This window comes from Ceratotherium simum, chromosome 39 (assembly GCF_057802395.1).
Source record: "Ceratotherium simum simum isolate JZ-2026a chromosome 39, ASM5780239v1, whole genome shotgun sequence".
Classification (NCBI taxonomy): Eukaryota; Metazoa; Chordata; class Mammalia; order Perissodactyla; family Rhinocerotidae; genus Ceratotherium; species Ceratotherium simum.
The window spans coordinates 16564154-16584407 of NC_141938.1; the positions used below are offsets into that span (position 1 = coordinate 16564154).

Genomic DNA, 20254 nt, shown 5'->3' on the forward strand with positions numbered 1-20254 from the left:
ACCCGCGGCCGCGCCGGGACGCGACGGGACGCGCTGGGACGGCGTCGGGGGTCGAGGGCGCGGCCCGGGGGTGCAGCATGCAGCGGAGGTGGGTCTTCGTGCTGCTCGACGTGCTGTGCGTGCTGGTCGGTAAGAGCCGCGGGGACCCGGTGCGGGGGGCCCTTCCCAGGCCGCGCCCTGGACCCCGAGGGTCTGCAGGGCGGCGGGGGGCTGCGGCGCCTGCACCCCTCGGAGCCCCCGGGGGTGGGGAGCCCCGAGGAGGCCCCCCGGCGCCGCCCCGCGCCCTCCCGGCCATAGTGTCCTCGCCGCCGCGGGCTCGGGGGGGTCACATGGCGCCGCGCGGGGGTGGCGTCCCGGCCCCGGAGCAGGAAGTCGCCGCCGCGCCTCCGCCTCCCGCTCCCGGCCGGGCGGGCGGTGATTCACGGGGCGGCGGCCGGGCGGGGGCAGCCCGGGAGGACCTCCCCCCCGGACCGGCCTCCCCCCCGCGGGGCGCGGGGCGGGCACCCCGGGAGGACCCCCCACCCCCGCGACCGGCCTCCCCTCCCCGGGGCGGGCGGTGGGATTCGAACCCTCCCCGCGGGGAACCGGCCCGGCCGCCTTGGACCAAACCTGTCGGGCGGGTTTGGGGCCGGGCGGGGGGAGGGGAAGCCCCAGGCCCCCAGGGTCCCGGAACAAAGGCCGAGTGTTTGCTCCGGAGCCTTGCGGACAATGGCCCCGAATCGTATCCCGGCCGGGGGAGGGGCCCCTCGGGCCTAAATCCGCACCCCCCAATCTGGTTCCTGGTCCTCCGTCGGGTACGGAGGGGGCCGGGGGACGGAGTGGTCAGCCCTGACAGATGGCAGAGGCCAGGCCCGCCTCCCATGCCCCAGATGAGACCTTGGGAGGGGCCAGGTGGCTTCAGGGAGAAGTCCCCGGGGGGAGGGGCGGCGCCCGCCAGCCCTGGGCATCATTTCCTGAGCACTTATGTTATTTATTTGAACACATGTGGGGCGCTTACTGTATGCCAGGCACAAAGCAACGTGCAAATAATTAAACCTTTTCATCTAGCCTGTGAGGGAAGTGCTGTTATGATCCCCAGTTTTGGCCCAGAGAGGTTCGTTTGGCAGCTGGAGGTCACACAGCAGGGGGAGGCTGAACTGAGATTAGGTTGTGTGCTGCTGCTGTTTGCCAGGTGCTGGTGGCCCAGGCTGACCCGGCTCCCACTCCAGAAGCTTCAATACATAACTGTTCGGTGTTAGATGGTGACAAGGGCCCCGATGAAAACGCTGGGGGTGACTCGAGGGATGGGGACGTCTGAGCCAGAGCCTCCCACGCAGAGCGAGGGGCCGATTCCAGTGCTCCGAGCTCTGCTTCCAGAATCCCAAGAAAGCCCAGCTCTTGGCCGACTGGGGGTGCCCGAGTTTCCAGCGGGAGGGGCTGGGCCTGGGGGACAGGACTGGGGTCTGACCTCCCCGCCCAGGCACCTGTGTGAGCCCCGCCCTCTCCCGCTGCGGGGATGGGGCTCGGCTTGATTTCTCAGCGTCAATAGCCCCGCCCCCAGTTCTGCAGGCGTGACCCCAGCCTTCTCCCAGTGCCCCCAGCTCTGCAGGCGTGACCCAGCCTTCTCCCAGTGCCCCCACTGCAGGCGTGACCCCATTTTTCTCCCAGTGCCCCCACTCTGCAGGCGTGACCCCAGCCTTCTCTCAGTGCCCCCACTCTGCAGGCGTGACCCCCCACCTTCTCCCAGTGCCCCCAGCTCTGCAGGCGTGACCCCAGCCTTCTCCCAGTGCCCCCACTCTGCAGGCGTGACCCCAGCCTTCTCCCAGTGCCCCCACTCTGCAGGCGTGACCCCAGCCTTCTCCCAGTGCCCCCACTCTGCAGGCGTGACCCCAGCCTTCTCCCAGTGCCCCCACTCTGCAGGCGTGACCCCAGCCTTCTCCCAGTGCCCCCACTCTGCAGGCGTGACCCCAGCCTTCTCCCAGTGCCCCCACTCTGCATGCGTGACCCAGCCTTCTCCCAGTGCCCCCACTCTGCAGACATGGCCCCACCTCCCGACCTTTGCACTGGCTGTCCCGTCTACCTAGCGCTCCTCCGCAGATGTCCCCTGAATGTCCCCATTTTCTTCCTCACTTCCTTCAACTGCTGTCTGTGTGGCCGCCCAGCATCCCGTACTGGCGCCTGCAGCCCCTCCCTGATCTAGTTGTCGTTCAGTTTTCCTTTGTCCCCAGCGCCCTCAGCTCTGTGGGCAGCCCTGGTTTCTTCACTGAGCCTCCCTCAGACTCAGCAGTGAAGGGTCGCTGGGGGGTCCCGGGGCCCTGGGGTCCAGCTGGGTGGGAGCAGGAGTTGGCCCTGCCCTCCTCCTCCTCTGGGACTCAGGTCTCAGAAGAACCGCTCCATTTTACCCTTGTCACCTGCTCTGCGGGGACAAAGGATGCCCTGAGAGGAGGCGGCCTCCCTTCTTTTAATGGACGCTCGTAAAGCCCCTGCCGAGGCCGCTCCGGGGACTCAGCCCTGAGCAGACAGACCCCTTTGGGTGCTCACAGATGGGTGCGTCATGACACACGGGGACAGGAGGCTGCAGAACAGAAATTCCCTTCTAGGGGGTGATACCAGGGCTGGGGTGGTCAGAGCAGAGGGAAGTCAGGCAAAGATGTTTTGGACAGAGAGAAGGACATGTGCCAAGGTCCTGGGGTGGGTGCTTGCTGGGTTTGTTTGAGGAGCAGAAAGGAGGCTGGAGGGCAGTGCGTGAGGGGAGAGGGTGAGAGATGTGGGGTGGGGTTTGGACGATGGGCCTGGGGGGGACTCTGGTGTTTCTCTGAGGCTGAAGGGGAACCACACGGGGGTTGTAATGGGGGCTGCGGCCTCCCGTTTGCCGTGAGAAAAGCTCCTTCTAGCTGTTGGGTGGGCATGGAGGTGAGGAAACCAGGAGGGCGGTCGAGGCAGGGGTCCGAGTGCCAGGTGGAGGCTGGTCTCTGTGGCCCCGGGCTCTGGTGGTGGGAGAACCATGTGGCCACCGGCTCCTCTCCCCGCCAGCCGCCCTGCCTTTCGCCATCCTGACGCTCGTGAACGCCCCGTACAAGCGAGGGTTCTACTGCACAGATGACTCCATCCGGTACCCCTACCGTCCAGACACCATCACCCACGGGCTCATGGCAGGGGTCACCATCACCGTCACTGTCATCCTTGTAAGGCGGGAGGGGCTTGAGGGCGGGGTGCAGTTCTGCCCTGGGTGGTGGTTGTGGGAAGAGGGCCCCCTTCGGAGTCCCCAGCTCCCCGTCGGCCTCGGGGAGGCCAGGAGTCCCGCACCCCTTTCACTGGGAGGCCCCAGGCCCAGCAAGCCCGGCCTGGTGGAGACCCCACGGTCGCGGCTCCAGCCCGGCCGTGAAACCCCTGCTGCTGCCTTGCAGGTCTCGGCTGGGGAGGCCTACCTGGTCTACACGGACCGCCTCTACTCCCGCTCTGACTTCAACAACTACGTGGCCGCCATCTACAAGGTCTTGGGGACCTTCCTGTTCGGGGCCGCGGTGAGCCAGTCGCTGACAGACCTGGCCAAGTACATGGTCGGCCGTCTGCGCCCCAACTTCCTGGCCGTGTGTGACCCGGACTGGGGCCACGTCAACTGCTCGGTCTACGTGCCGGCGGAGCAGGTGTGCAGGGGGAGCCCCGCCAGCGTCACAGAGGCCAGGTGGGTGCTGGCGCGGCCGCCTTCCCTCTGGGCGATCCCAGCCAGACACCCCCACCCCGGGGGCGAGGGGGCTGGAGACGGGCCCTCAGGAGCTGGATGTTGAAGAGGACGGGGGGAGGGGGTACAGCAGGGCGGGGCCGGGGCTCTGGGGCCTGGAGTGGAGCCATCAGTGTCGTGGGGTGGCCCCTCAGCGTCAGGCCCCACCCTTGTGCTTCTCTGTCCTCTCACCGTCTCTACTGATAAACTTTTAGTTAATTGGCGTTCTTATCTCTCTTTTTTAAAAATTGAAGTTCACATAGCATAAAATTGACTGATCTAACTATTTTAACGTGTATGATTCATTGATTTTCAGCACACTCACAGTGTTGTGCAGCCATCCCCCTTGTCTTATTCCAGAATGTGTTCATCACCAAAAAGAAACCCTGTGTCCACTAGCTGTCCCCCCTCCCCCAGCCCTTGGCAACCACTGACCCACGTTCTGTCTGTGGATGTGCCTGTTCTGGACCTTTCACGTCAGTGGGGTCACACGCCGTGTGTCCTTCTGTGTCTGTCGTCTTGAATGCTTCAAGTTCACCCAGTGTGGCTTCTGTCTTCTGTGTTTTGGGGCTCTGTTGGTAGGTGCGTACGTCTTCGTAACTGTTATGTCTTCTTGATGGCATAACGACGTTCCAGTTAGCGACGGACCACGTAGACGACAGCGGTCCCGTGAGATTATAATGGAGCTGAAAAGTTACTGTTGCCTAGTGGCATCATGGCCGTCGTAGCTGTCGTGGTGTCATAGCTGCTGTGGCATCGTGGCCATCGTGACATCATAGCTGTCATGGCGTCGTGATGTCATAGCTGCTGTGGCATCGTGGCCATTGTGACATCATAGCTGTCATGGCGTCGTGATGTCATAGCTGTCGTGGCCGCTGTGGCGTCATGGCGTCATGGCCGTTGTGGCCATCATGGCGTTGTGGCCTCGTAGCACGATGCATCACTCATGCGTGTGGTGATGCTGGCGTGAACAGCCCTACTGCACCAGTCGTGCGGGGGTGCAGCACGGACACTTAGGTACGGGACACAACCCGTGAGAACGATAAGCGACAACGTCACTGCTTCATGTGCTTGCTGTCCTGTACTTTTCGTTGTTACTGTAGCGCGTACTCTTTCTGCTTATAAAGAAAAGTTCACTGTAAACCGGTGTCCGTGTTCTGCCGGCAGCAGCCTCGCACGCCTCGTGTTTACTGCGTCTCTGATCGATTGCTTTCTCGTGTGCCTGATTTAATCTCGTGCTGTTTTGTTCATCGCGGCCCCTAAGTGCGCAAAATCCGCTGTGAGTGTTGCTGGTAAGAGGCCACGTCCAGTGCTTGGCCTGGAGAAGAAATGAAAAGTGATTAAGGACCACGAAGGTGACAAATCAGTGACAGTTATTGCTCGCCAGTCAGGCGTGCCCCGTCCACCACAGCTTGAGGAAGAGGAATCAAGTGACGGAAGCTGTCACAGGGTCTGCTTCGTCGAAGGCAACGAGACTAACGAAAGTGCGAGAGGGGCCTCTGTCAGACGTGGAGACACTTCTGTGACCTGGATTGAAGACGAGACACGGAAGCGTATCCCTCCCAGCGCTGTGACGATCACGGCCAGAGCAAAAACGTTGTTTCCAGCATTGAAAGAAAAGGCTGGACCCGACCACAAGCTTGAGTTTGCTGCCGGCTCCGGGTGGTTTAAAACGATTCGACAATCCTCGTTGCGTAACATGAAAGTGAGCGGCGATGGGAAGGCAGCTGAGGAGTTTCTGGAAACGCTACATAAGCTGGTTGTGGAGGAAAATTACTTGCCAGAGCAAATGTTCAATGTGCATGAAACCTCCCGGATCTGGAAACGGATGCCTGAAGGGACCTTCCTCCATGGGGAGGCCAAGTCGGTGCCAGGTTTCAAGGCTTTTAAGGACGGGATGACACTCCTGCTTCGACGCCACGTCGAAGCCCTCTGTGGTCTGGCTCAGTGAGACCCCAGGGCCTTCATGCATATCACAAGCACACACTGCCAGTGTCTCTAAGTCCTGGTGACCCAGCTCCTCTTCCAGGACGCCCTCCTGATCTGCTGCGCCAGCAGAATGCAGCTTAGAGAAGAACATCACTTTCAAGGTCTTGCTTCTTGTCGATAATGCTCCTGGAATCCCCTTTTCATCGGTGAGCTTCATCCCGATGGCCAAGCCGTGTTTCTCCCTCCAGAGTGCGTGCCTGGTCATTTTTTGTTGAAAACCGGGCCTTTTGAGTATGGTAATGGGGCCCCTCTGGGACTCGGGCTCCCCTCCCCGGGGACCGCTGGTGCTGCTGGTTCAGTGACTTTCCTGAACTGATGTTGTGACGTCTGTGTTCGTCGTCGTGTGTGGCCGTGAGGTTCTGGTCTGTTCGCGGAGACACCAGCTAGTGACTGGAGAGATTTCCTTCAAAACCTGGGGAAGAACGGCCAGCGTTTGTGGCTGGGCTCTGGGAGCCGTGCCGGGCCTGCCTTCCCCTCGGCCTTCACCTTCGCGTCCTGTCTGCAGCCCGCGAAGGTCGGCCAGAGGGCAGCGCTCAGGGCTCCCCTACCTTTCGTGAGTGGGCGCCGCCCTGGCCTCTGGATTCCAAGCCCTCGTCCTCCAGAGCATCCATTCCCAGCCTTTCCTCCCAAGCTTCTCAGAGAGTCTGCCTCCCCAGCGGCAGTGACGAATGCGTTTGCTGTGATGTTTCAGACCAAAGCCCCTGGGGCGCCCCCTCGGCCCTGGGAGAACGAGCTAGAGAGCAGCGAGTGCTCCGGGAGCCACCACTGGGTCCCAGCCAACAGTCACGCTTCTTTGAAAGTGAGGTCTGTTCTCCCTCTGGTCCCCGTCGCCACTGCCAGTCTGATTTGGACTGTTTTTGCCGTTTTTTTCATTGCTTTTATGGAAGGTGCCCCTTTGGGGTTCCCTGCTCTGCTGTTTTCTCTCTCATCCACGGATGTCCTTTGCAAAAACTCGAATTTACATAAAAAGAAAACGTGGGGGCCAGCCCAGTGGCGCAGTGGTTGAGTTTGCACGCTCTGCTTCGGTGGCCCGGGGTTCGCAGGTTTGGATCCTAGGCGTGGACCCATGTACCGCTCATCAAGCCACGCTGTGGCGGCCTCCTATATAAAGTAGGGGAAGGTGGGCACAGATGTTAGCCCAGGGCCAGTCTTCCTCAGCAAAAAGAGGAGGACTGGCAACAGATGTTAGCTCAGAACCGATCTTCCTCACACACACACACACACACACACACACAAGAAAATGTGAAACTTTCATCAGTTAACCACAGATGGAAAATAATCCTGAAGAGAAGCAGTGAGAACAGAACTGGTGTTAGCTGCCCGCTGGCCGAGTGTCCGTCCAGGCTCCATAGCGTCTTGTAGGCGTGAAAGCCCGTGAGCCCCGCCCGAGACTTTCTATTGTGTTGTCGGAGAGACAAAAAGGGAGTGACTGATGGGCCTGACACCGGCCCCGTGTCCACGTACCATCCTCCCGGTGCTGGGTCCCAGACGGTGGACACGGTGGGAGGGGACAGGGGACAGAGGTGTGAGAGCAGAGGCCGGGGCAGCGGCCTGCTCGCGTGTGGCCCTCGGGCTGTGTCCGCTGCATGGCCCCCTGACCCCTGCGCCCTCCCCTCCCCAGGTTGTCTTTCTACTCCGGACACTCCTCGTTTGGGATGTACTGCATGATGTTCCTGGCGGTGAGTCTGTCTCCGTGACTTGCTTGTTGGGGAACCGTGGGCACGTCACTCCCCTTCCCTGGGCCTCAGTTTCTCCGTCTGTCAAGTGGGTGGAGGTGGTGATGGGGGGCTCGCCGGTCTGTTCACAGCAGCTGGGGGCTTCTCGCTCCCACCTGTGTGCTGGGCGTGGGGCGGGCTCCTGGCTGATGGCCGCCCTGCGTCCCCCAGCTCTACGTGCAGGCGCGGCTCTGCTGGAAGTGGGCGCGGCTGCTGCGGCCCACCGTGCAGTTCTTCCTGGTGGCCTTCGCCCTCTACGTGGGCTACACCCGCGTGTCTGACCACAAACACCACTGGAGCGACGTCCTCGTTGGACTCCTGCAGGGGGCGCTGGTGGCTGGCCTCACTGTGAGTTGTCTCCCCTCCCACAGGGGCCCCGTCCTCCCCCCGCCCTGTCCAGCCAGCCCTGCCCTCCTCTCCTCTCCCAGGTTCGCTACGTCTCCGACTTCTTCAAGATCCGGCCCCCGCAGCGCTGCCCGGAGGAGGAGGGGCTGGAGCGGAAAGCCAGCCTGTCGCTGACGCTGACCCTGGGCGAGGCCGAGCACAACCACTACGGCTTCCCCGTCTCCTCCTCCTGAGGCCGGAGCTGCCGGGCGGGGCCCATCCGTGCGTCCCGCCGGGCTCAGGCTGCGGTCAGCGTGTGCGTGGTCCTGGCGGGGCCCTCACCTGGGATGGCGATGAGGGCTCTGGACGGGCTCCAGTTGCCCCGGCTGCAGCCAAGCGGGTTCCACCCACCTCCCCTCCTGTGCACTGGACTGGGGTCGGGGTGCCGGGGCAGCCTGGCCACGGAGGGGACCCTGTGCCCCAGCCCCCTCGGTGCCCCTTCTTTCGTTGAGGTGGGGAGGGACCGAGAGGTCCAGGTGGAAGCTGTTTTTGTAAAATTGATGTATATGTGGGTTTTTAGTAAAATAGAGAGTTTGCTTGACTGGTGTCAGGGTCTCTGAGGACCGTCTCCCACCAGCAGAGGGGCCCCTGCCTCGTCGGCTCAGCTGAGTCAGGTTAAGTCTACAAGCCCACCCTTCAGTCGCCCGCTCTGCCGGGTCAGGCAGAGGGCAAAGGAGAGACCACAGGTTCCCCCCACCTTCCCAGGGCCCAGCACCAAGGTCGAGGGTCAGGAGGGGTCCCCTGCTGTGGAGGGCCCCGAGCAGGAGGCCCCTGCAGGCATCTGGACCCCAGGCTGGTGGCACTGGGAGTGGGGGGTCCTGATTCCATGGTTCTCCCCTCCCCAGCGTGAATAGGCCTCTGCCGAAGGCCCCTCTGATACAGGCCCCCCCATGGACGCGCTTGGGTGGAAATTCACGTGTGGGTGAGAGCGTGGCCAGTCTGACCTGCGTCCTCGTCTGCACCCCCCTGAGATTGCGTGCAGGCTGCGCCCTGAGTCCGGGGTGGGGAGGGCAGCTCCCGTGAGCTCCGCAGGTGGAGCCTCCAGGATCGCGGTGTCTGGGTCTGCAAGGTCGCTCGCGGGGTCTGGCCTGGAGCCGGCCTCCCTGTCCCCTTTCTGCTTGGGGATGTGCCCACCCCCAGCTGCACGTACCTGTGGTTCCTGGGGCTCTGGCTGTCCCCTCCCTGTGGCCCTGGAGGACTCAGCCGCACCGACGCTCCTGTGTCCAGTCCTGCCGACTCCCCTCCGGCCGCATGGACCCCGTGCCCGTGGGACCGCAGACACGTCCTCTCGTCTCTGCCCTGGACCCGTGGCTCCTCCCTCGCCATTCGCAGAAGTGATGTTGGGGAATTGAAATACATAAGGCTAGAAACAAACCTCTAGACATATTGAAAAGAAGAAAGAAAGTCTGTTCAAAACCTCAGTGTGGGAAGACTTCTGTAGTGGGGAAAACAGAGAAAGTGCAAGAGAAGAAACCCTGGGCCAGGCCGGAGCTGTGGTTCGGGAAACGGGACCTCGCTGAGTGAGCGACTCCACGACCTGGAGAAGGTGCCTCTGGGGACGTGGGAGCCCCTGACACTGACAGGCGAGGGGCTGGTGTCCCTGAAACTGGCAGGACCTACAGAGCTCACCTTCTCAAGGAGAGCGTAAGTGGTCAGTTTAATGTTTTACCAAATGTCTGTGCAAAACGGGTGATTTACTTTGTTAATGTTTATTTGCACCCAGAACCTGTCCTCTTCTGTGTCCCTTGCTGGGTGCTCCTCTCAGGCCTCGGCAGGATAGTGTAGCTCCCGGGGGCCGAGATGGAGAAGGTCTCCACGGCCGCCATGACCTTGCCCTGGTGCCGTGTAGATGGGAGGAACGTGACCCAGACACTGCATAGCGTCCGCAGGCCCGGCTTCCTTGAAGGTGTGGGGTGGGTTCCTGGTCGGGAAATCCACGGTGCGGCCGCCCCGGGCGAGGAGCCCGGGTGTCCCAGGACCCAGCAGAGGGCAGTGACGGGCCCCCTGCACGTGAGGAGCACTCATCCAGACTCGGAGCGTGTCTGTGTCGGCCACTCAGCGACCAGGCAGAGCTGCGACGTCTCAGTTCTCACTCCTCACCGTGTCACGCTCCTAAGGTATAAAAACTCGTATTTTCTCTTTTTCTTTTGTCGATTCTCACGGGAAACTCCTAGATGTTTAGTCACGTCAGTATCATTTCCCGTGGCGTGTTCTCGATGCCCAACATTCCCCCACCTTCTGACATTGACTGGTCTTTGAAAAGCCCCTCCTGAACGATATTGTAGGTGGGACGTGGCCCTGGGCTTTTGTAGGAATCGCCTACTTTCTGAGGGTGCGTGCCGATGTGTTTAGGAGTGAAGTTTTCTATCTGTAACCGATGATACTTCACAACACAAACGTGTGAAGCCAATATGGCAAAATTGTAGTATGTCTAGTAGTAGTTATGTCTACGTGCTGTGTGTGGGTATTCGTTAGCTCACTCTCTTCTCTATAGTTTGAAGAATTTTGTTAATTCAAAGAAGGAAAACTCTGCCTCAGTAAACTATCCTAAGTTGAACGATATTTATTCATTTCTTATTCCCCAAAGGAATCCCTATTCAAGTTGTAAAACATAAAATTGGAAAACGAGATTGATTTTTTTTTAATGTTAGTTGCTAAACCTCATTGATTTCCAGCAGGCGCGGTGGGGTGGCCGTGTCTGAGCAGGAACAGACCATGGGGAGGGGCCTGGGGCATCTGCCCCCGGGGGCCGTGAGGTCTGGGTTCTTCCTGAGGCCTCGAGCCTGTGTGTGCGGCCCTCCCCACAACGCTCTCAGCTGCCAGCACCTCTTCTAAAAGGAGACCGAGGGAGAGAGAGACCTTGAGCTGCAACTTAAAAACCCTGTGGTGGTTTTTAAGCCTCGAGGATGTTTTCAGCAGCAAGACAGCTTCTGAGTCTCCTCCACAGGCCTGTTGGCTCTTCTCATGTCTGAGACAGACGTGCTCCCAGATTTCCCTGTCAGCCTCACTTTTAACAGTTGTGGTTTGTGGAATCCAAGCAGCCCGGTTTGTACATATAATAGGCACACTTTGGGGCGAATCTAGGACACTGGGTAAGAATTTCCACTTGGAAAAAGGCTGGAATCGCCTGACCACAGGCACGCGCTCTCTAAAGGGGCTCAGATCTCCCGTCCACGTCTGCTCTCTGCTCCCCCCTCACGGCGTCAGAGACAAACAGCCCCGGCCGGAGATGCAGCAGGGACGCCACCAGCCGTGGCCAGAGAGGGCCCCACCCGATGCGGACGTGGAAACCGCCCCTCAGCACTCAGCAGATCGCAGGGACCTTAGGGGCCCCGATGGGAACGAGAAGAACACGGTCCATTTTCCTTTCGGAGGAAACGAGAATATTTCTGTGACACTTGAACAGGACACCTTCTTGTGACCTGCCGTCATCACTGCTCTGGATAGTAAACACTTTATTTTCAGTAAGAAGTGAGGCTGCAAGGTTTTTTTCATACCATGTTCTGTTTTCAACATCACTGCAAGAACCACCCGGAAAAAGGGCTCAGAAGCGATTTCTGGGACAACCGAGGCTGACCTGTCGAGGCTTCCTTCTCTTGGTCGTCACGGCCAGGCCACTTCCATGCGTTCTGGCTTCCACTTGGACACGTGCGTGAGGATATCCTCTCCTCGTTTATTTTGCTGCCCTATTATGCCTCTGGAGAAGAGAGGTTTCAGCTTGGCCCCACCTGACCCTCACCTCCACCTGTGGGAGTGTGTGGAGTCTCAGCAGTGTCCCCGTGCAGACAGAAAAACCTGACGTGGTTTCTGCGGTGGCCGCTGTGGCCTTGTACCACAGTGGAAATTGGACGGTCGGGCCTCAACGGTTCTGCAGCCCCCCAGGGAGCTCTCCAAGGTCCCTCGATCGCCGTCAGGGCCAAGGTGGACGTGATGCCCTGCGCTGGGCAGGAGATGGCCGTTCCTGTTGATCTCAGCGGGAGACCCGGAGGCCAGAACATGCCTGTAGTTTCAGAATATCCACCTGCACGGAGCGAAGAGCGTTAGGGACCAGACCATCCGCCCGTGTGGGGATTATTTCCTAGGCTAATCACAGGGACTGTATGGTGCTTTGTCCAAATGTGGAAGCTGCTACTGACATGTGGCTCTTTAAATTAGTTTAACAAAATAAAAACACAGTTTATCAGTTACAGTAGTCATATTTAAAGTGCTCAAGAGCAAGAGAGGAAGATAAAGAATATAGGTTAATATATTACTCTGTAGGGTTAGGGTCAGGGTCAGGGTCAGGGTCAGGGTAAGAGTCAGGGCTAGGGCTAGGGTTAGGGTAGGGCTAGGGCTGGGGGTGGGGTTAGGGTTAGGGTTTAAGTTTAGGATCAGGGTTGTTAGGGTTAGGGTTAGGGGTTAAGGTTTAGGGTTTAGGGTTAGGGTTAGAGTGTTCGGGTTTAGGATTTAGGGTTCAGCTTTGGCTTTGGGGTTCGGGTTAGGTTAGGGTTAAGGGTTAGGGTTAGGTTGGGGTTGGGGTTAGGGATAGGGTTAGGGCTAGGGGCTAGGGTTAGGGTTAGGGGTTGGGGTTAGGGTTAGAGGGTGAGGGTGAGAGTGAGGCGTTAGGGTTAGGGGTCGGAGTTACGGTTAGAGTTTAGTGTTAGGGTTAGGGGTTAGGGTTAAGAGTTACAGGTTAGTGGTTAGGGTTAGGGTAGCATCAAGGTTGGGGTCGCGGTTAGGGGGACGGTGAGGGTGAGGGTTAGGTTAGAGTCAGGGTCAGGGGTTGGGGTATGGGTCTGGGTAGGGGTCAGAGTCTGGGTCAGGGTGAGGGTGAGTGAGAGTTTAGGGTTTGGAGTTTAGGTTTAGGATTGGGGTCAGGGGTCAGGGTCACGGTTTAGGGTTAGGGTTGGATTTGGGGATGGGGTTGGGGTTATGGCTAGGGATAAGGGCTAAGGCTAGGGGTTAGGAATTAGGGTTAGGGTTTAGAGTCACGGGTCAGGGTCACAGCCAGGGCCAGGGCCAGAGGTTAGGGGTTAGGGTTAGGGTTAAGGTTTAGGGTTATGGTTAGGGCTAGGGGTTAGGTTTAGGGTTAGAGTTAGGGGTTTGGGGTTGGGGTAGGGGTTAGAGTTAGGGTTCAGTTCAGTTAGGATAGGGGTTAGGGTTCGGGTTCTTGTTTGGGTTCAGTTTAGTGTTGAGGGTTAGGGTTTGGGGTTAGGGGTTAGCATTAGGTTAGGGTTAAGGGTTATGGTTAGGGGTTAGGGTTGGAGGGTGAGGGTTAGGGGTTTAGGGTTAGGGGTTAGGGTTTAGGTTAGGGGTTGGGGTCAGGGTTAGGGTTTGGGGTGTGGGTTGGAGTTGGGGTTAGGGGTTAGGATTTGTGTTGGGATTCAGGCTTCGGGCTTGGGTTCAGGCTAGGGCTAGGTCTAGGGCTAGGGCCACAGCCTGGGGTTAGGGATTAGAGTTAGGACCAGGGCTAGGGCTAAGGCTAGGGGTTAGGTTAGGGTGTAGGGTTTAGGATTTAGGTTAGGGTTAGGGTTAGGGGTTAGGGTGAGGGTTAGGGGTTGGTGTTAGCTTTAGGGTTTGGGATTTGGGGTTAGGAGTTAGGGCTAGGGCTAGGGTTAGGGTTAGGTGTAGGGGTTAGGGTTTAGGTTTAGGGTTAGGGGTTAGGCTTAGGCTTAGGGATTAGGGTTACAGTTACGGCTAGGGCTAAGGTTAGGGTTAAGGTTAGGGCTAGGGCTAGGGCTAGGGCTAGGGGTTAGGGCTTGGGGTCTGGCTTTGGGTTAGGGCTAGCGCTATGGCCAGGGTTGGGTTAGGGTTAAGGTTCAGGCTTCAGGGGTTCGGGTCCAGGAGTTCGGGTTCAGGGGTTCAGGATAGGGTTATTGAAAAAGGTAGGGATAGAGATTAGGGTTAGGGGTTAGGGTTATAGTGAGGGCTTAGGGTTTAGGGTGAGGGTGAGGGTGAGAGCTAGGGCTAGGGCTAGGGTTAGCATTAGGACTTGGGTTAGTTTTAGGGCTAAGGCTAGGTCTAGGGTTAGGGTTAGGGCTAGGGCTAGGGTTAAGCCTAGGGTAGGATTAGGGCTAGGGTTAGGGTTAGGGTTAGGCCTAGGATTAGGGTTAGGGTTAGTGCTAGGGAGAGGTTCAGGGTTCGGGTCTGAGTTTGGGTCAGCGTTAGCGTTAGAGGTTACCGTTAGGGTTAGGTTTAGGGTTAGGATTAGGCAGACGGCTAGGGTTAGATTTAGGGTACGGCTTAGGGTTATGGTTAGGGCTAGCTTTAGGATTAATGTTTTTTTTTTTTTAAAGATTTTATTTATTCATTTTTCCCCCCAAAGCCCCAGTAGATAGCTGTATGTCATAGGTTCACATCCTTCTAGTTGCTGCACGTGGGACTCGGCCTCGCGTTGGACGGAGAAGTGGTGCCTTGGGGCTTGCCCGGGATCCGAACCCGGGCCGCCAGCATCAGAGCGCGCGCACTTAACCGCCAAGCCACGGAGCCGGCCCTAGGATTAATGTTTGATGATAGCGCTAGGGCTACGCTTAGTTTTATGGATAGGATGTGGGTTAGGGTGAAGATTAATCCTCCGTTTAGGGTTAGGGATACGAGTAGTGGTAGATGTTGGCTTAGGGCTACAGTTAGGGTTAGTGTTGGTGTTAGGGCTAGGGCGAGAGTTAACATTAGAATTAGGGCTAGGGTTAGAGCTAGGGCTAGGGTTAGGGGTAGGTCTAGGTCTATCGTTATGGTTAGGGCTATGGCTAGGATTAGGGTTCGGTTTAGGGTTATGATTAGTGTTAGACTTAGGCACAGGGGTACTGTTAGGGTTAGTGTTAAAGTTAGGGGTAGGGGTTGGGGTAGAGGAGAGGTATGTTTAGGGTCATGGTTAGGGTTAGGGTTAGCATTAGTGTTGTGGCTGTGGTTAGGGATAAGGTTAGTGTTAGGGTTAGGGTTAGGGCCAGGACTAAGGTTAGGGCTAGGGTTAGGCTTAGATCAAGGGATAGGTCTGAGGTTAGGGTATGGTCAGGGCTAGGGTAAGGGTCAGGTCTAGGGCTGCGTTAGGGTTAGGGTGAGGGTTAGGGTTAAGGCTCGGTTTAGGGTTAGGCTTAGGTTTAGGGCTAGGTTTATGTCTATGGTTAGAGTTAGGGTTAGGACTAGGGCTTGGGTTGGGGTTAGGGCTAGGGCTATGATTAGGCCAGGGTTAGCATTAGGTTTAAGGTTAGTGTTGGGTTAGGGTTAGGGTCACGTCTATGGCTAGGGTAGAGGTGAGGCCTAGGGCTAGGTTAGGTTAGGTTTATGGTTAGGGTTACGGTTATGGTTAGTGGTAGGTCTCAGATTAGGCTCAGGTCTTGGTCTAGGTTTTGTGTTAGCCTAGGGCTTTGGTTAGGTTTAGGGTCAGGGTTCGGTTTAGGGTTAGTGCTAGAGCTAGGGTTAGGTTTACATTTAGGGGTCGGGTTAGGGTTGGGTTAGGGTTAGGCCTAGGGTTAGAGTTAGGGTTAGGGCTAAGGTTAGGGCCAGGTTTAGGGTTAGGTTTAGGACTAAGGCTAGGCTTAGAGTCACGTCTAGCGCTGGGTTTGGGTTAGGGTTAGGGCTATGGTTAGGGATAGGGTTTGGGATTGGCCTTGGGTTAGTGATAGGGTTAAGTTTAGATTTAGGGCTAAGGCCCGTGGTAGGGTTAGGGTTAGCGCTAGAGCTAGGATTAGTTAGGGTTAGAGTTAGGGTTAGGTTTGGGGTTGAGTTAGGGTTATAGTTAGGTTTAGAGGTAGGGGTAGGGTTAGGGTTAGGGTTAAGTTTGGGTTACTGTTAGGAGTAGGGGTAGGAGTTTGGGTTAGGATTATGGTTAGTGGTAGGTGTAGGGTTAGGATTAGCTTTGGGTTAGTGTTAGGGCTAGGGTTCAGTCTAGGTCTATGGTTAGGGTTAAGGTTATGGTTGTGTTAGGTTTAGAGTTAGTGCTAGGGTTACGGGTAGGGCTAGCGTTAGGGTTAGCATTAGGGCAAGTGTTAGGGTTAGGGCTAGGGTTATGCCTGGCCTAGGATTAGCGTTAGGATTAGGCTTATGGTTCGGGTTAGGTTTATAGCTACAGTTAGTGTTAGGGCTAGAGTTAGTGCTACAGTCAGGGTTACAGCTAGGGCTGCGGCTCGCGTTAGGCTTAGGACTAGGGTTAGGATTAGGGTAGGGTTAGGGTTAGTTTTGGGCTAGGGTTAGGGCTAGAGCTAGAACTAGGGCTATTGTTAGGGTTACGACTAGGGTTAGGGATAGCCTTAGGGCTAGGGCTATGCTTAGGATTAAGACTGGGGTTAGGATTAGTGTTATGGTTGTGGTCAGGAATGGTTTAGGTTTCCTGTTAAGGTTAGGGGTAGGGGTAGGGTTAGGGTTAGCATTGGGTTAGGGTTAGGGGTATTGGTAGGGGTAGGCATTTGGTTAGGGTTAGGGTTAGAGGAGCAGTAGGTTTAGGGGTAGAGTGAGGGTTGCGTTAGGATTAGAGTTACAGTGAGCGTTAGGGCTAGGGGTAGTGTGAGAGTTAGCATTATGGCTAGAGTTAGGGTTAGGGCTACGGTTATGCTGAGGGCTAGGGTTAGGCCTAGGATTAGGGGTAGGGTTAAAAGTAGGGCTAGGGTTAGGGTTATGGTTAGCGTTATGGGTAGGGACAGTTTTAGGGCTACAGCTAGGGTTAGTGGTAGGTTAGGGTTACGGTTAGGGTTAGGGTTTTGGTTATGTATAGGTTTAGGGTTAGGGTTAGAGTTAGGGTCGGGTTTAGGGCTAGTGTCATGGTTAGGAGTAGGATTAGGACTAGGGTTAGGGTTAGGGTTTGGACATGGGCTAGTGTTGGGGTTAGGGCTAAGGCTAGGATTAGGTCAGGTTAACGTTAGCATTAGTGTTAGTGTTGGGTTATGGTTAGAGTTACTGTTAGGGCCATCTCTAGGGCTAGGGTTGGGGTTAGGCCTAGGGCTAGGGCAGAGTTAGGGTAAGGTTTAGATTTGGGGATAGTGCTAGAGTTAGGGTTAGGTTTAGTTTTAGTGGTAGGGTTAGGGTTAGAGGTAAGTTTAGGTTGGGGTAGGGTTAGGGCAATGGCTATGGCAAGGTTTAGGGTTAGGGATAGAGTTAGGGTTAGGGTTAGGGTCGAACTAGGGTTAGGGTTATGGCTCCGACTAAGATTAGGGTTAGGGTAGGGCTGAGTTAGAGTTAGGGTTAATGTCAGGCTTAGGGGAATGTGTAGGGTTGGGGTTAGGGGTGGTTTAGGGTTAGGTTTAAGGGTAGTTTTAGGGTTAGGGTTAGGGATAGGGCTAGTGTTAGGGTTACAGTTAGAGCCAGGGCTATGGACAGGGCTAGGGTTAGCGTTAGTGCTAGGGCCAGGTCTATATTTATGGTTAGGTTTAGCGTTAGGGCTTTAGATAGGGTTAGTGTTAGGGTTAGAGTTAGGGCTAAGGCTAGGGCTAAGTTTAGGGTCAGATCTAGGGCTGGGATTTGTGTTGGTTTAGGGCTAGGGTTGAGGGTTAGGGTCAGGTGTAGGTAGGGGTTGGCTTAGGGCTAGGGTTAGGGTTTGGGTTATGGTTAGGTTTAGAGTTAGGGCTAGAGCTAGGGGATAAAGTTAGGGCTAGTGTTAGGGTTAGTGTTAGGTCTAGCGCTAACGTTAGGGTAGGGCTAGGGCTAGGATTAAGGTACAGTTAGGGTTATGGTTATGGTTAGGGTAGGGTAAGTGTTTGGTTTAGGGGTAGGTGTAGGGTAGGGTCACGGTTCTGGTTAGGTTTAGGGTTAAGGGTAGGGTTAGTGTTAGAGGTATGGGGATGAGTTGTTTTAGTGTTATGGTTAGGTTTAGGGTTAGCATTAGTGCTTGTGCTAGGGTTAGAGTAGTGTTAATGTTAGGGTTAAGGTTAGGGCCAGGGCTAGGGTTAGGGATAGGTCTAGGGTTAGGGATAGGTCTAGGGTTAGGGCTAGGGCTATGGTTAATTTCAGGTGTAGGGCTGGGTTAGTGTTAGGTCTAGGGCAGTGGTTAGCGTTAAGATTACAGTTGGGGTCAGTGCTATGGCTAGGGCTAGTACTAGGGTTAGGGTTACAGCTAGGGATATGGTTAGTGTTAGTGATAGTGCTAGGGTTAGGGTTAGAGCTAGGTCTAGGATTAGTATTAGGGTTAGGGTTGAGGTTGGGTTAGGGTTGCGTTAGGGTGAGAGGGCTCGGGGTAGCATTAGAGTAAGGGTTAGTGCCATGGTGAGGGTAAGGACTATGGTTAGTGCTAGGTTTAGTGTTAGAGTTAGGGCTAGGGTTAGTGCTAGGTCATGGTTAGGGCTACGACTGGTGTTGGTTTTATGTTTAGGGCTATGACTAGGATTAAGTTTAGGGTTATGGATGGATTAGGGTTACCATTAGGAGTAGGAGTAGGGGTAGTGCTGGGTTAGAGTTAGGGTTAGGTTTAGGGATAGGCGTGGGGGTAGGGGTAGGGTTAGGGGTCGGTTTGGATTAGGGTTAGATTTAGAGTTAGTTGTAGGTGTAGGGGCAGGGCTAGGATTAGTGTTAGGGTAAGGTTTAGGGTTAGGGTTAGGTTTGGGACAGGGTTAATGTTAGTTTTATGGTTAGCGGTAGGGTTAGAGTTGGGATTAGGCTTGCATTAGGGTTAGGTTTAACCTTAGGGATAGGGGTAGCGTTTGGGTTAGGATTAGGGGAGGAGTAGGTGTAGGGGTAGGGTTAGGCTTAGGGTTAGGGCTTGTCTTAGTGCTAGGACTGGGGTTAGGGTTAGAGTTAGGGTTGGGTTAGGGTTAGGTTTAGCAGAGAGGTACGTGTAGGGATAGTGTTAGGGTTAGGGTTAGACTTAGGGGTAGGGGTAGGCTAAGATTCTGGGTTATGGTTACGGTTAGGCATAAGGTTAAGGTTAGGAGTAGGGCTAGGTTTAGTGTTAGGATTATGCTTATGATTAGTGTTAGTGTTAGCTCTAGGGGTTGGGTTACAGTTAGGCTTAAGGTTAGGGTTCGGGTTGGGTTAGCGTTAGGGTCCTGGTTACGGTAAGTGTGAGGGTCTGGGTAATGGCTGTGTTAGGGATAGGGTAGGGTTAAGGTTAGGGTAGTGATACAGTTAGCTTTGGGAATCGCGTTAGGGTTAGGATTAGGGTTAGAGTTAGGGCCAGGGCTAGAGTTAGGGCTAGGTTTAGGGCTTGGGCTAGGGTTAGGTTCAGTTCTACTGCTAGGGTTAGTGTTAGGTCTAGGACTAGGCATAGGGCTGCGTTTAGGGTTAGGGTTCGAGGTTGGGCTAAGTGTTAGGCCCAGTTTTAGGGTTAGGGTTACAGTTAGGGTTAGGTCTAGAGCTGGTGCTCGTGTTAGGATTATGGCTAGGATTAGGGTTAGTGTTAAGGTTAGGGATAGGGTTAGGGGTCGGATGAGGACAAGGATTAGGGTTAGAGTTGGGGCTGAGGTTAGGGCTAGGGTTAGTGTAAGGATTGGGTTAAGGTTAGGGTTATGGTTAGAGGTAGATTTAGGGTTGGGGTTAGGGCTTGGTTAGGGTTAGGGTTAGGGCTAGGGTTAGGTTTAGGGTTAGGTTTACGGCTATGGTTAGGGTTAGGAGCTAGGCATATGGTTGGGGTTAGGCTTAGCGGTAGGGTTAGGGCTATGTTTAGGGTTACGTATAGGGGTACGGTTAGAGTTAGTGTAAGTGTTAATGTTAGAGGTAGGGGTAGGTTTGGGGTTGGGTTAGGGTTAGGTTTTGGGTTAAGGTTGGGGTTAGGGTTAGGGCTAGGCTTATGTCTAGGGTTAGGGTTAGGGTTAGGACTAGGGCTAGGATTGGGTTTAGGGCTATAGTTAGGGTTAATGTTATTGTTAGTGCTAAGGTAGGGATAGTGCTAGTCTTAGAGTTAGTGTTAGGGCCAGGGCTATGGAAAGGGCTAGCGTTATCCTTAGGGCTAGGCCTAGGTCTATAGTTAAGGTTAGGGTTAGGGTTAGGGTTAGGGCTAGAGCCAGGGTTAGGGTTAGGGATATGGTTATGGCTAGGGCTTAGATTAGGGTCAGGTTTATGGCTAAGATTTGTATTAGGGTTAGGGCTTGGGTGGAGTGTTATGGTTAGGTTTAGGCTTAGGGCTAGGGCTAGGGCTAGGCTTAGGGTTAGTGCTAGCATTAGTGTTAGTGTTATATGTAGGGCTAGCGTTTTGGTTTGGGCTAGTATTAGGCTTAGCAGTAGGGTTAGGGCTAGGGCTGGTGTTAGGGTTAGGGTTACCGTTATGGTTAGGGTTTGGGTTTGGCTTAGGGTTAGTGTTAGACCTAGGGCTTGGGTTTTTGTTAGGACTCGGTCTAGGATTAGGATTACGCTTAGGGTTAGGGTTAGGGTTGAGTTAGAGTAAGGGTTAGTGTTAGGGTTAGGTTTAGGGCTATGATTATGTTCTGGGGTAGGTGTAGGGGTTGGTTTAGGGCTAGGGTTAGCGTAGGGCTAGGGTTAGGGTTAGGTTTAGGGCTAGGGTTAGGGCTAGAGCTAGAGCTAGGGTTAGGGTTAGGGCTAGTATTAGGTCTAGGGCTAGTGTTAGGTT

At 55.8% G+C, this 20254-nt stretch overlaps 1 protein-coding gene across 2 annotated transcripts; it reads left to right on the forward strand.

The window, feature by feature from the left end:
- On the forward strand, positions 1-11973 carry PLPP2 (phospholipid phosphatase 2). 2 transcript variants are annotated; one of them, XM_004441385.3, is made up of 6 exons: positions 1-129; positions 3013-3164; positions 3387-3664; positions 7311-7368; positions 7576-7752; positions 7833-11973. In XM_004441385.3, exons 1-6 carry the CDS (start codon positions 78-80, stop codon positions 7980-7982), a joined length of 867 nt encoding a protein of 288 aa, XP_004441442.1. In that variant the 5' UTR covers positions 1-77; the 3' UTR covers positions 7983-11973. The 2 variants fall into 2 exon arrangements, with proteins under 2 accessions (XP_004441442.1, XP_014651545.1); XM_014796059.2 differs by having other exon boundaries at positions 6-88.
- Positions 11974-20254: the final 8281 nt, after the last annotated feature.